Source organism: Gopherus evgoodei, chromosome 11, assembly GCF_007399415.2.
Source record: "Gopherus evgoodei ecotype Sinaloan lineage chromosome 11, rGopEvg1_v1.p, whole genome shotgun sequence".
Taxonomy (NCBI): domain Eukaryota; kingdom Metazoa; phylum Chordata; order Testudines; family Testudinidae; genus Gopherus; species Gopherus evgoodei.
In genome coordinates, this window is record NC_044332.1 from 21342425 (window position 1) to 21356553 (window position 14129).

The following is a 14129-nucleotide window of genomic DNA, read 5'->3' on the forward strand; positions in this document are numbered from 1 at the left end:
CCCCGCTCCCCTCCAGCACTGAGGGCAGAACCCAGGAGACTGGAGCCCTAGTCTCTCTCTGCCCTCCGCCCCCTCAAACAACTAGAGCCCAGCTGGAAACCTAGGAATCCAGAGTCCTCACTCCCAGCACTCCTCCCTCGAGCGTCAAACACCAGCCCCTTCCTGGAGCCCAGGAGTTTCAACTCCCACCCTACCCCCCACGCACACACCCAGCCCTCTGCGCTGACCCCTCCACCCCCCTCACACATACTTAGCCCTTTGCCCTGACCCCTGCACTCCCCCACGACCCCAGCCCTGACTCGAGCACCCCTGCACAAACCCAGACCCCCCACACCTCATGCCCTGACTCCTGCACCCCCCCTCACATGCCCCCAGCCCTCTGCCCTGACTCCTGCACCCACCACATCCCCAACCTCCACCTTGAGCACCAAATGGGAGCTCCTGCACCCCTCCACACATTCCCACCTGCACCCTTTGCACCAAATTGGAGCTCCCAGGTAAGCATTCCACACCCAAACCTTCCGCCCCAACCCTGAGCCCACTCCCTCCTTCTAGATCCTGGTCAGACCCTACACTCCAACTCCCAGCCTGCTCCTTCACCCCAGCTCTGTGCAGAGAGAAGCGAAGAATGGGCTCGAACCAGGTAGAAGATAGGTACCCACTCTATGTGGGCAGGGCCGGGACCCCAGACCAGCAGCGGGATGAACCGCTCAGCCCACTGCCAGTCTGGAGTCCCGGCTGCTGGCTCTGCACAGCCCACTGCTTGTCTGGGGTTCTGGCTCCCGGACCCTTGCCAGCCGGGGTCCCAGCTGCAGGCCCCACTCAGCCCGCTGCCAGCCTAGGTGAACAGAACCCCAGACCAGCAACTGGCTGAGCAGGCCAGTGGTGTAAGATCAACATTTGAATTTAATTTTAAATGAAGCTTCTTAAACATTTTGAAAACCTTGTTTACTTTACATACGACAATAGTTTAGTTATATATTATAGACAGAGAGAGACCTTCTAAAAAACATTAACATATATTACTGGCACGCAAAACTTTAAATTAGAGTGAATAAATGAAGACTCGGCACACCACTTCTGAAAGGCTGCCAACCCCTGCTACAGAAGTAGCCTTCTGCCAAGGGATGTAAGCCCAAAGGGGTGGGGAGAAGAGAAGGATAACAAGCATCAATATTCTTAAGATTAACTTTTTCCCTGGGGTTAGGAAAGTGAGGCCTACTGCATTTTTACAGTGCCAGCTTTAAATCATGTACACACCACAGATGTTCAAGTATAGCTCTTGTATTTGTATTTAAACTAATACGAGAAAAGCAGCAAGTAGAAATCACATTTTCCTTCTTTGAAGCAGGGGGGAGGTATGATGGTTTGTTATTGTTTTAAAAGTCCCACTCTATGTCTCTTTGATTTGGGCACAAACACCCAAGCTCAGGCCTGCTTGCTCTTGAGGGCAGCGGCAAGAATTGTGGTCTATTGTGTTGGATGGGAGGTGGCAATAGTGAAAGTAAGGAACTCCTTGTTTGTTCTTTTACCTGAGGGGAAAAAACAACCAGGATAAAATAGTGCTGTACATACAAGTCCACTGAAAAATGGTGTTCATTTTTACTAAAAGTGCATGAAGAGGTATAGCAGCAGCCTTGTGTGCTATAGTGCTGGAGAAGGCAGAGTTTGAGGCTAGCTTCATCACTCCAGAGTAGATTGACCATAAATGTTTGTAAATTTGTAGTCAAGTTAAATGATTAGCTTGACTTAAAATGTGGTTTTTCAACCAAAATATCCCAATGGTTAAGCTCACTTCAATAAATTTTAATCCTTTAAATAAGCTTTCAGATTTCATTTAACAGAGGACACAATTGCTGTGTTATACGTTGCACAAGATTCTAGATGATACAACATTTTGTAAAAGAGCTGTCTGCAGCATCCTGTCTGTTTAGAGGGTGATTTTACTTTACAACTGCTTTTACTTTACCCAACTTTTTAATATTTTGCCATTTACTTAGTCTGCAGTTAACTTATCTCAACAGTAAGAATTTAGTACACTCACCTGTTTGAAGAAAGTGTGTGACAGCAAACTGCTTGCTGATGGCCTGGATCATAAAATGGAAAACACAAGATTATGTTTTGAAAGTAAGCGCTGGTGTTTGTGGAAGATGCCAGACTGACCATGCACTCTAGGCCAGTGCTTCTCAAAGCTGGTCCGCCGTTTGTTTGGGGAAAGCCCCGGCAGGCCGGGCTGGTTTGTTTACCTGCCGCGTCCGCAGGTTCGGCTGATTGCAGCTCCCACTGGACGCAGTTCGCTGCTCCAGGCCAATGGGGGCTGCAGGAAGTGTGGCCAGCACATCCCTTGGTCCGCGCCACTTCACCCAGTCCCCATTGGCCCGGAGTGGTGCGGCAGGTAAACAAACAGGCCTGGCCCGCTGGGGCTTTCCTTGAACAAGTGGCAGACTGGCTTTGAGAAGCACTACGGTTATTTGTCCACTGAACAGAGGCAGCACAAGCTTCGTTCATTCTGTGCCTCAACTTTACTGTGAGGGTATTACTAGAGGCAGTGAGTTCATTGATCCAGTACATTCAATTCTCAGCCTCCATAGTAGCCAATAAAGTGTTAGAGGGATATATCATCCTGTTGAAATCTAGCAGAATTTAACAGTTTAAACTAGTTTCTGGAACTAGCCCTTCCTAAGTCTCCTTGCCAAACTGGTTTTTCAAATGTGTTTTTTAGAAACAAGCAATCCATTATCCAAGAAAGCTTCAGAATCACTGATGAAATAGGATTTTAAAAGCATGTCCAAGATCATTCTTCAGACCAAGACAATGTTGGCCTGGCACTTTGACAATTTAGTATTGTGAAAAGAAACCCAGACGCACTTCATCTTAACACTGAATTTGTCAGTTGTATACGACTTAGTAGATTCCAAGTTCACCTTAGATTATGCTATATCTTATGTTAAAGTGAGAGTGAATATTAGTGTTCAGAAGTAAGTTACCTTTTCTCAGGGTCCTGTTGCAAACAGAGTTCTACCAAGTTGTGAAAAGCAGGGGAAAATGTTTTTGAGGAGGGAGTTTGCAATCTCTCACTAGTCATTGTGTGTGTCATGCTTTCACCAATTCCAGAATCCACACCTGACTGGGAATTCTTCATTCTGGATTCCACACGTGGGAAGGTATTTATATCCCAGGGACAATAAGTGGGACCTTTCAGCTTATGCAGCAGCATCTGGTAGAAGAAAAAGACAGTATAAGAGTCCAGTGGCTGCATTACCCTCTAAAGGCTGTGATGAATTGGCAGTATGTTTGTACAACTTATGAAGTCTGATTGATATTATGAAAAACTGAGTTCTTCTATGTGGATCTACCACTTCTGACAGGTTCTATAGTAACTTCATAGCAAACAGGACAGTGAGAAATACCTGAGGTTAACCACAGTACTTAAACCCAACAAAGATTATGATGCAAAGCAGCTGCATCCTTAAGAAAACCAGTTTGAGCCTAACTCTCTGAAGAGAGGGGGCAGACAGGAGTAGTGGAAATTTACCCAAAAGACAGAACCAAGGAAGCCAGGGGCAGCGTGTTGTGTTTAAAACCAAACCAGACAAGAAAATGAAGGCTTGGACAGGAGAGAGCCAGGTCACAGAAGCTGTGGGAGAGATCACTCACCATGTAACCCCCTGTACGAGGCCAGGGATACAGGTTGAACATCTCTAGTCTTGCACTCTCTGGTCTGGCAACATCTGGGGTCTTGCATGATTTTAGTTAGCTGGACATCTGCTTATCATGGGTGAGGCCAAGTTTCCTGCGATTCAGCAAAGTCATGCCAGTCCTGGCTCTCAATGTTCTGTGCTGTTATTTAGCTCTAATTGACCCCTAAATATGTCTTCTAAGAGACCAGCAAGTAGTGGAAGTGTTGCTAATGCTGCTAAGTGTAAGCATGTGTCAATATCCATACAGCAAAAAGTGGAATTGCTGCAGAAATTGGAAAAGGGCACATTGGTACGTGCCTTGTGTGAGTTTTACAATATAGGGTCATCTACAGTGTATGATTTGAAGAAACAAAAGAATCAAATTGTAGCAGGGTGGTCACCCGCTCCTGGCCTGAAGGGCTTGAAATCAGCCCTGGGAGAGGGCTGCTGCTAGGAAAAGCAGCAAGCCTTGGCTGATTGGGGAACCAGCCACAGATGTGGCCACACCCCAGTCAGGGCCCAGCTGGCCCGTATAAGAGGGCAGTGGGCCAGGAGCACACAGAGAGTCCCTCTCTAGTGGTAGAGAGGGGAGGACCTGGCTGCCTGGGAAATGAAAGATACTGGAGTAGAGCAGTGCTGGGGAACAGGGCAAGGGAACCAGGGAGCTCCTGCCTGGAAAACCCCCAGATTGCAGGCCTTGTCTAAGGCCAAATAGGTCCTGGGGTTTCAGGGGTGCAGCCCGGGGATAGGCAGAGGCAGCTGGTTCAAACCCCCCTTGCCGGTGATGAGTGGCATTTACACTGCAGTCTGCCCCAGTGAACGGGGGCTAGATCAAGACTGGCAGCAGCCATAGTCTGACACGAGGTGGATAGAGGGTGAGGGTTCCCCAGGGAGGGGAGACCAAGATCTGTGCACCCTGGCCTGAAAAAGGCATTGGGGTCCAGGAGGGACTCAGGCCCAGCAGCAAGCGGGACACCATCCTGAAGAGGGTGCTCCGGAGGCTGGAAAAGCTAATTCCCTGGACGACCTTATCCCACCCTGTAGTGCTTGAGCTGGCCAGGGATTTTGGAGAGGAAAATTTACTAGATGATGGAAGTCGACAAAGATGAACCAATTGCTACTCAAATGACGGATGAATAAATTGTGCAAATGGTACAGCAGGGAAAAAACAAAGATAACGAAGAAGCCAGTGATGGTGATGAAGAGGATGATGATGTTGCAGAAAAAAATTCTATAGATAAATGGATTCAGTTGGCAACAAATTTAACAGAAGGACTGGAGCAAAGACATTTCATTTCTGAGCAAGAAATCATGTCGCTCTACATGATATGAGAAAAACTCATTAAAGAAAAACCAAAATACATACGACAAGACAAGCTGGAAGACTGGTTAAAGATAGCGAAGAGCAGTGTGAACAGCACTCTACAGTCAAATCCTGTTATCTCCACTTCATCTACCACAGATATACCTACAGCAGAGACCCTGGATGTAACTTGAATGTAATCTGAGTTAGTAGTTCTTGTCACATCACTTTTGCAGCAGAATTCAGGCATAATTTTAGGTGAGTAAATTATAGATTTACCTGTATTATAATCTTTCTTTTTCGTATTATTTTATGTTTTTTATTGACACAAGGAAATACGTAGATAAAGCGTAGAGTAAAATTGTGTAACAACTCTAACACTTTGTTATGAAGAGAGCCGGTAAGCCTTGGCTAGGTGGTGTTGCAAGCATTGTTCCATTTATTTGCCTCAGCGAGATAAAAAGAAAGAGACCCGCTCGCTACAATATTGACCTCCCATGGTTTGGCAAATTCTCTGGTTCAGCACTGGTCAGGTTCCGAGGGTGCCCAACTAGAGAGGTTCAACCTGTACCATGCCTTCCTAGATATCAATGGTCCCTAAGGACTCCGAGGGGAAGCCGTGCTAGAAAGTGACACTGTGGTTAAGATGTTTGTTTTGTGTGATCTACTCTTCTTGGCTTTGTATGATTTAGTATTGAAAAAGTGTGTGTGAACTGCTTCTGGAAGAGGGTGTGTCAGTATGGGGGAGTCCAAAGAGTCATCATTGTACTCAGAGGGGCTAGGCAGCTGGATAGGTGGTTCCTTCTTTCGGAAGTGTATCACACAGGTGTGTGCCTCGGGACATGGGTTCTCAGGACAAATGTTTTGGTGGCCTCAGAGTGCAGCCACCAACTCTTGCTGTTGGCCGCTCTCACACTTTTTCCTAAAATACTTAATTAGCTTTAGGAAAAACAAATAAATATGCACATATATATGTCCAAATCATTATAATTTTTTTTGGCTAGCTAATCTGTTGTGAAAAGTGATATTAACAAACATACAAATATTGCTTCTCATAACAGACTTACTCAGTCCTGTCAAGCCTTGGAACAAATTAAGCTCTGGATGGTGGGGTCGGGGGAGTCAGCAGGGGCCAGGAACAATGGGGGTGGGTGGGAGGCAGTGCGGGGCTGGCGCACAAAGTCTTGTGGCCAGAACTTGCTACCCCACTGCCCTGTCACTCCAGGGCTGAAGCCCCAAGCCTGAGCCCAACAGCCCCCGAGAAGGTGGGAACTCACCCAGCTGCCTGGTTCTCCAGCACTGTGCCCCAGCTGTTTCCAAAGCGGGGACACGGCCCAACCCCTTCTGGCACCCCAGTAATCAGCACCAAGATGGTGCATCCAGAAGCAACGGGGAGGGGCCACTTGTGACCTTGTTCCCCCTCCCCTGCATAACAGCCCAGGAGACTGTAGCTGCAAGAAAAGCCCCTGGTAGCCACATGCAGCCACAGTGGTCGCATTTGAGAAACACTGGCCGAGGGTCCATAAAATTGTGGTAGTGGCTGCACTTTGGTCAAGATTCAGGGACAGAGTTTTTGTAATAGGACCTTTCAGAAAAACCAGGAGTTGGAAGCTCCTTTGACCTAGGAAGCAGCACATATGTTTGAAATAAATTAAAAAAAAAAAAAAAAAAGCGCCATCCTTTAATACAGTGGTCCCCAACCTTTTTGGCTGGCGGGTGCCAGCCGAAGGACCACAGCGGCGGTGGAGCACCTGCCGAAATACTGCGGCAGCGACACCTCTCGATGACATCACTCGTCGACGGCAAGCAGCGTCAGCAAGAGGCGTCCCTGCCGAAATTCGGGGGCGATGCCTCTCGATGACATCACTTGTTGATGGCAAGCGGCGTAAGCGAGAAGCGTCCTCGCCGTGGCATTTCGGCGGGTGCTCTCCCAGGGGCCAAGACACGGGCGCATTAAGATGCCCCCACGGGCGCCGCGTTGGGGACCACTGCTTTAATATATTTTGTAGTAACTTTATTATTAGACAGTATCTATAAGAGAAAAATAGTCCTGTGAATGAAGTTTTGAGAAGGATTTAGGAGTATTTAATGTTTTACCTTTGCACAAGGTATATCCTGAAATGGTACATATCCATTGGCTAATTCACATGCTGTTATCCCCACACTGTAAATGTCAGACTTCACATTATACCCATACAAATCCTGTGGGAGAGAAAAAGCATTTTTTCAGCACACTGGGAACTACTGAATATGTACTGTAAAAATATGCATATGCAAATATACTGTAGATACAATACCGTTTCAGGACCCAATCCTAATATCCCATACCCAACAAGTTGTGCATGAGCTGCTTATATAAGATTGGGCCCTCTGACTGTAAGAAAGATTTAATGCACACAGCTCTTGTTAATAGATTTCATAGTTGATATTTGTACAGAAGAGAGAGTTAAGTCAATGCAATTATTTTCAGGTTTCCATGGGGGAAAAAAGTGTCCATTAGGATCACGTCTTTTAGAACCTTTGTAACAAAGAGGCAAGAGGTAAAGACATTAAGCTACATGGGTCTACCATAAAGCCACAATTTATTTTAAGGTTCTTAAACATGTTGTACGCTGTCTAGTTTGGAAGTTGCAAATAAATAGCCTTTATGGCTCTTTCATGAGCCTACTAAGTAGAAACTTTAAAAAAAGGAAATGGCATCTCAGAGACTCAAGGCAAAATTAACTGGGTTATACTGACCTGTCTCAGTAGCTCAGGACTCAGCCAAGGAAGTACTGAAGTACTAAAATGGGGAAAATCATACACAACCTTTGACCTCTGTCCATTGTTAACTAAACTGTAGATATGATTTAAGCCAGACAGAGAAACCAGACCATCCCCTGAAATCAGAATGTGGCTAGCTTTCATATTCCTGAAACAAAGTGATAAAATGTAGTTATTAAAAAAAAATCACTCAAATGAATGTTACTTATTACTACAGTAGAAAGTCTGCCATATATTTATACAATATTTCTGAGATAGCCTGACCATGTCATCATGCTATAGCTGACTGAGACACATGTTAAAGATGGGTGAAGAGAAACTATATAAACACAATCTCTTATCCAAAATGCATGGTTAAAAAACCCTGACTTTGCAATCTGAAGCCATTATGTGGTGTTCATTCTAAAATTGGAGTTATATAAGATCCCCGCCCTCAAACAAAAAATTTTTTTGGGTACACACACACCCACGGTGCCTCACTGAAAGAGTTTTGAAATCACTATTTGAAAAAGATATCAAAGCTAAGGTTCTGCATGCCACCATAACTATGTCTCCATTAGCATTCACATACACGGGCATACAGGTATTATAATTCAACAAATTAAATTCTCCCCAATAGTCAGTTTTTATTTGTAGTCAAATACTCCCTAATGGAGGAGACAGTCAAGCCAGCATGTATGTAAAGTATACACAGGTCCTTCATCTGTGTCAGTGTACATGGTATTCTGGCACCTGCAGTCAATGAGTACAGTGAATGGGGGTAAAGGTGCATCTACAGAGTTATACAAGAAAAAATGAGGTACATATATTGGGGCATCTGCATAGAGAGGAGGTCAGTGTAGAATAATTGGTTTATAATGGATTTAGGGGGATGGGGAAGGAGACATTCTCTGAACTCTATTCCAGAGTTAAGATACAAGATGCTGTTATCTCTAGAGCAGGGTTGGGTCTTTAGCTAGTGTTCGGTGATTTGCATGTCAGATACAGTGAACACCGTATAAAAGAATAGATACAGAAGAATGGATGCTGGATATGTAAAGGGTGGGCAGAAATACAAAGCTTTTAGTCTACAGGCTGTGGTGAACAAGGAGATGAAGTCCAAATTAAGGTTTGTTTTCGAATTATTCCTATGCATTTCAAGACTTGCCTTATTTTTAAATCTGTAACTTCCTAATAAGGCCCTATTTTTAATTTATGGTAAACATATTTCCAGTTTTGAAGCAGCATCATTGTGCCACTTAAGATTTCTGGTAAATTCACAGTTTGATAGAAGCTTCAAATTAAAGAACCAACAAAAAGTTTGCTTAAGACCAGACTGTTCTTGGAGGTAAGAATTTGTGTAGGAAACTTGACTTCCACTATAAACCACAAAGCCTGATATTAAATAGTCAGAACTAGTATAAGACAAATGTGGAGCTTCTGGACAAAATTGTTACTCTTAAAAATAAGACGTTAAGAGAAGTTCAGGCTTTTTAGAAGTCTTTGGGAAAAGTGAACAATCTTTTTGGAGTTCCATAACTCAAAAAATGCTTTCACCATGAATCCTCCTCTTATTAGAAGCCATATGAAAAGTTTGAACAAGTGAAACTTCTTAGGAAATTAAAGTTAGGCTTCAAGTGTCAGCTTTCTAATCTTTAAAAAAAAGTTCTAACCATAACTAGGAAGTCAGTGCTGCAACCTGTTGAATAATATACACTGACTAGCATACATATATACTATGTTGACTACCCCCAATATATGTTCCAAGCATTTCAGTATCCATAATATTAAGCATTAATATAGCAGTTATATAGCCCAAATTGGACTGTACCTTTATTATAATTCTGTTCACTTATGCTAAGTATTCCATAATAGCTTGCATTAGCTGAAGTAAACTTTGGCTTACAAAGATAGGGAAACTGTCAGTATCAGTACATTTCATAGAATCATAGAGTATCAGGGTTGGATGGGATCTCAGGAGGTCATCTAGTCCAACCCCCGTAATCAAAGCAGGACTAATCTGCAGACAGACCTGTTTATCCTGCTACATGCCTAGGATGTATCTTTACACTCTTTAGTACCTGGAATGCATGGGTTCAGAACAAGATATAACGGGGTACACCAGGGTACCAGAAACAAACAACATAAAAGCTGATTAATTCACTCCAGTGGCAGGTGATGTATACAGTTCCTTTTTCTGGTAAACAAGTAAGTTATAAAACGACGACTTCAGGGATGTAACTTTGGGGAGCACACCTTCTGTGTAAGGTGAATGTGTAATATTGCTGCACAGGACTGTCCTTTGGAGACCTGACAATGGTTATTTGGACTCTTGATTTATATTTCATAACAAACAAAAGTGTGGTCAAGCAACTGACTATACAATTTATCAACAAACTCCATAACACTACTGAAAGAGTGCTTTACATCTCCAAAGCATTGTATAAACAGTAAATGATGACCAAACAAGTGCTCCCATTCATCCAGCCCCCTGTAAAAGAACAATTAAATTGAATAGCAACACATTTAGAATGGATAAAGGGAAGTTATTTACCAAGCAATATAGTTCAACCTCTGTAATGTACTACCGCAGAAAGTCCCTGTGGCAAGAAGGCTCAAAAGTGATTAGACATTTTATAGGAACTAAAGTAGTCTCTTCAGCTAAACTAGCTATGCCGGAGAGCCTGGAGGGTATCAAACCAAGCAAATGCTCAGAAAAGTGTGTCTACTCCACAGTGCTGAACAATTTGTGAATAACAAGAGAAATGGGTGTTGAAAGGGAGCTGCCCTTCCTCTATAGCAATCAGGCATAGGCTTCTGGTAAACTGAATAGACTAATGAGTAGCTTCAGTGTGGAAGCTTGTGTGTTGCTACAACATTTTACCTGTGGTATTAATTGTCTCATACCTGTGAATGTAGCCATTTTGGTGCATATAATTTAACCCTCTAACTGCACCAAACAGAATGTTTCCTATCAAAGCTTCACTCATTCCTTCAGGGAAGTAGGTCCTCAGCAGGTGACTAGCTGAATCTGAAAAGAAAAAAAAATCACACTAAGCATTTGGATCTTGTTAGTGACAAATCTTTATTCCTACTATAACACAGCACTCTCTCCACTGTTCATGTACTCCAGAGAAGAAACATTGTTCTCTCTTTACAATGATTTATACAGGGAGGCAACTGCTGATGAAGAAAGTCACCTCAGTCAGAGTATATCACTAAAAGAAAGTGATTCTTCCAGTAGTAAAATATCACAATGAAGCCTGGAAACTGGCTGTTTCACCCGTATAGCCAATCCACACTGCCTTCTAGGAGAAGCAAAATTCATAAGTCTGGCACAGAGGAACTAGGACACATCCAAGCTCTACAAGAGAAGAGACACTGACAGGAAATATAGAATTGCTCTGTCCTGTGCTCTTCCATAGCCGCACACCTGGTGTTAGGGACTGTGCTATCTAATCCAGAATTAATTCAGTAAGCTTTTTCCCAAGTTGTAGTTACAATTCTTACTGTAAGCCATGAACGGAGAGATGACCCAAAGCCAGCTGCCAGTAGTAAACACTGTCCAAAGTGTCAGTATGTTGGGGTGCTGGAAAAAGTGAGATAGCACCACCTCATTCTAGAGAATTAAACAAAAGTGAGTAAGTTATTTGGAAGTTATTGTCTTGCCAAAACCTTAACTACACAGGTCCTCAGTAATTTTAAAAAAGTCAATTTTGTAAATGCACTTCTACTAACTAACAAGTTTGGAGTCCCACTATGTAAATTTCAGATGCTTTGCACATCCTGCAATGGAAATTCAAAGAAACTGTTGAAACTTTCAATGTGTATCTGAACTTCTGTTTGTTTATTATTAATTCTAAGCCCCTTATTCTAGTGAAGAGTATAGAGTTTGTATTTCAAACTGGGATTCCTGCATGACTAGAAATTGTTGTATGGCAGAAGACTTCAGTTTATTCTCTAGTACCTTATCAAGAAGCCACTTAATTTAGTTTGCACCAAGTTCATATAACAAGGCTATCTCTGGTACTGGTTAACTGCATATACTCACATACATTATAGTTTCTGTGTCAGACATCTATATAAGTCCCCACTGTTTTACCTGTAAAGCTTTCAAATGTTCTTCAGAGCAGCTTTCTAAGTCTGTGATCCTTACAGTCACAAGCGTTCCTGTAGGTGTGTGTCGGGCAAGGTAGATCGAAGTTAAATTGTTGAATCCTCTTCCTATAACCAGAAGCAAGCCAACTGCCTTTCGTTAACATTATAAAAAGGTAGTTTTAAAAAGAACCCACAACATTGCTTCTTCACTAAGTAGTCAAACAGTCCTAGAATTTTAACAGACTGCTGCTGACTGCAGTGAATCTATGGCTTTAAGGGTGCAGTTAACAGTGCATTCTTACATGTAACATCAGCCAGAAAACTAGTCAAGCCATGGTTGTTGCTTCTGTTTAGTCTAATCAAACTTGTTTAAGCAAGTCTTATTTCTCAGGACCAATGAAGTGTCTTACAAATGTTGACTACTTTGCTGATGTCCTACTTAAAGAACTACCACCAAATTGGCAATCATTCTAAACATAGTGATGCAGTACAGCCATCTTTAGGACCATCTACCATGCCTGTTGACTGTTAAGAAACTGTCAAGTGCCACAGCCACCAGAACTGCAATGCTGATTTGCTCTCTACTATATTTACAATCAATGTACCCGATTTAGTGCGGTTATTTATTTAAAAAAATATTAGCAGCAAGATGAGCAGAAAATCTCTTCTCCAAGTTGGAATAGAGATTTCAGATTCAGACAGGTCTTTGTGTATCTTTGTGAATTTCTATTCTATTTCTTTAAACATTAAGTGAAATTCACAACACTAGAAAAATAATCAGCTAAGATCAGAGGTCAAGACGTGCAAACATTTAGAGAGATCTTAAAATAATTTTGGTTGGCTCTATAACAAGGAGAACATGTTTTCTCAGCTTTTAGGTTTTCCACTCAGGGGACTTTTAAAAATATATATATATATTTTATATATATATATATAAAAAGAATGGCCATTTGCAGGAAAAATCTTGTATGGACAAAGCATATTTCAGCATAGATTTAGCTTTACCTATTTCCACCTGGAGTTCATAATGGGAGACGTCAGAAGAACAAAGTACCATTTCATTTCTTCCATATGGATGAATCCAGGATAACTCAGGTTCATCTGCCTAGTGGTAAAAGGATTAGTTTTTAATATTGGTACACACATTTGTGTGTGTGTGTGTGAGTATATGTATAAATAAATACAAACTAATGCAAATGTGTGGGTGGAAAAAATCAAGCACTCAATTTCTGAGATTCAAGAAATTACAGTTCTTCTTTGAGTGCTTGTTCACATCCATTCCAATCAAGGGTGTGTGTGCGCACGTGTACAGTAGCCGGAAGATTTTCCCATAGCAGCATCTGTCAGGTCGGTCTGGGTGCCCCCTTGAATCATGCCTTTATGATGCTCAATATAGAGTCCTGCAGACCCGCCTCCCCCTCAGTTACTTCTTACCTCCAGTGATGGTTAGCTGGAACTTCCCTGTGCTCTTGTCTCAGCAAGCACATTTAGCAGTCTCTATACATAGTTTTCATTAGCTCTGTAGGTTAATTACATAGTTAGTAGCCTTCAGTGTTAGATTAAGCTTCCTTTGGAGCGTGGGTTTCTGCTCCTAAGCTCTCTTGATGCCGGGGCATGCCAGGATCTCCAGGCTTTGAAGCCTGCAGCAAGCGTATGCCCAGAAGCGATCCTCACACTTCGTGTTTGAAGTGTTTAGGAGAGAGTCATCAGAAGGCTCATTGTGCCATCTGCAAGACCTTTCGGCCCAGGACATTAAAGGATAGAGATCAGCGCCTGAAGGTCCTGTTAATGAAGGCTGTACTCAGGACCAATCAGAGGGAGGGTTGGGAGGGCCATTTGGCCTGGGCCTCAAGCTCAAAGGGGGCCTCAAATTTAGATACTTGTTAATTTTTTGGCATTTGATAAGTTTTGCAACTTGTTTTTATGCACATCCCTATTGGATAAAATGAGCTGCAATTTTAAGCAAATAAGAGATGCAATTTGGTAAAAGACAATTTTTTGTTAACTGATAGATATTTTCATATTAAAGAGTTAAAAATGTTCATAAATATTAATAAAAATACATAAGTTCTGATGGCACAAGATTAGACCGTGATGAACATGTCCTCTCAGATCAGCTGATTATATAAACAAACCACTACTAGTAGCTGGTGCTGGATCAAGTGTGTGTTAAAAAGATAGAGAATTGTTACATTTTAGTGTCTTTATGGTTTTACGTCTAGTTGACTAAGGAATTATTTATGTGTGAGCATTCCTCATTATCTTCATATGGTAGCTAAAAGAGGTGACTGGTTGGTTGAGCCCTA

General features: G+C 42.6%; 1 protein-coding gene across 8 annotated transcripts in view; it reads right to left on the bottom strand.

Annotated features, from left to right (window-relative positions):
• Window positions 1-1031: 1031 nt before the first annotated feature.
• Window positions 1032-14129, bottom strand: part of STRADB (STE20 related adaptor beta) — a 34056-nt gene continuing 20958 nt past the window's right edge. For 7 of the 8 annotated variants that reach the window (XM_030580214.1, XM_030580212.1, XM_030580218.1 and 4 more), the window contains 9 exons: window positions 12829-12928; window positions 11828-11949; window positions 11236-11344; window positions 10633-10756; window positions 7723-7894; window positions 7081-7185; window positions 2988-3217; window positions 2045-2087; window positions 1032-1532 (listed from right to left, as the gene is read on the bottom strand). In XM_030580214.1, the coding sequence (XP_030436074.1) occupies window positions 1380-1532; window positions 2045-2087; window positions 2988-3217; window positions 7081-7185; window positions 7723-7894; window positions 10633-10756; window positions 11236-11344; window positions 11828-11949; window positions 12829-12928 (1158 nt within the window). In that variant the 3' untranslated portion in view covers window positions 1032-1379. The remainder of the gene's footprint in view (window positions 1533-2044; window positions 2088-2987; window positions 3218-7080; window positions 7186-7722; window positions 7895-10632; window positions 10757-11235; window positions 11345-11827; window positions 11950-12828; window positions 12929-14129) is intronic. The other variant, XM_030580220.1, reaches the window with a different exon arrangement.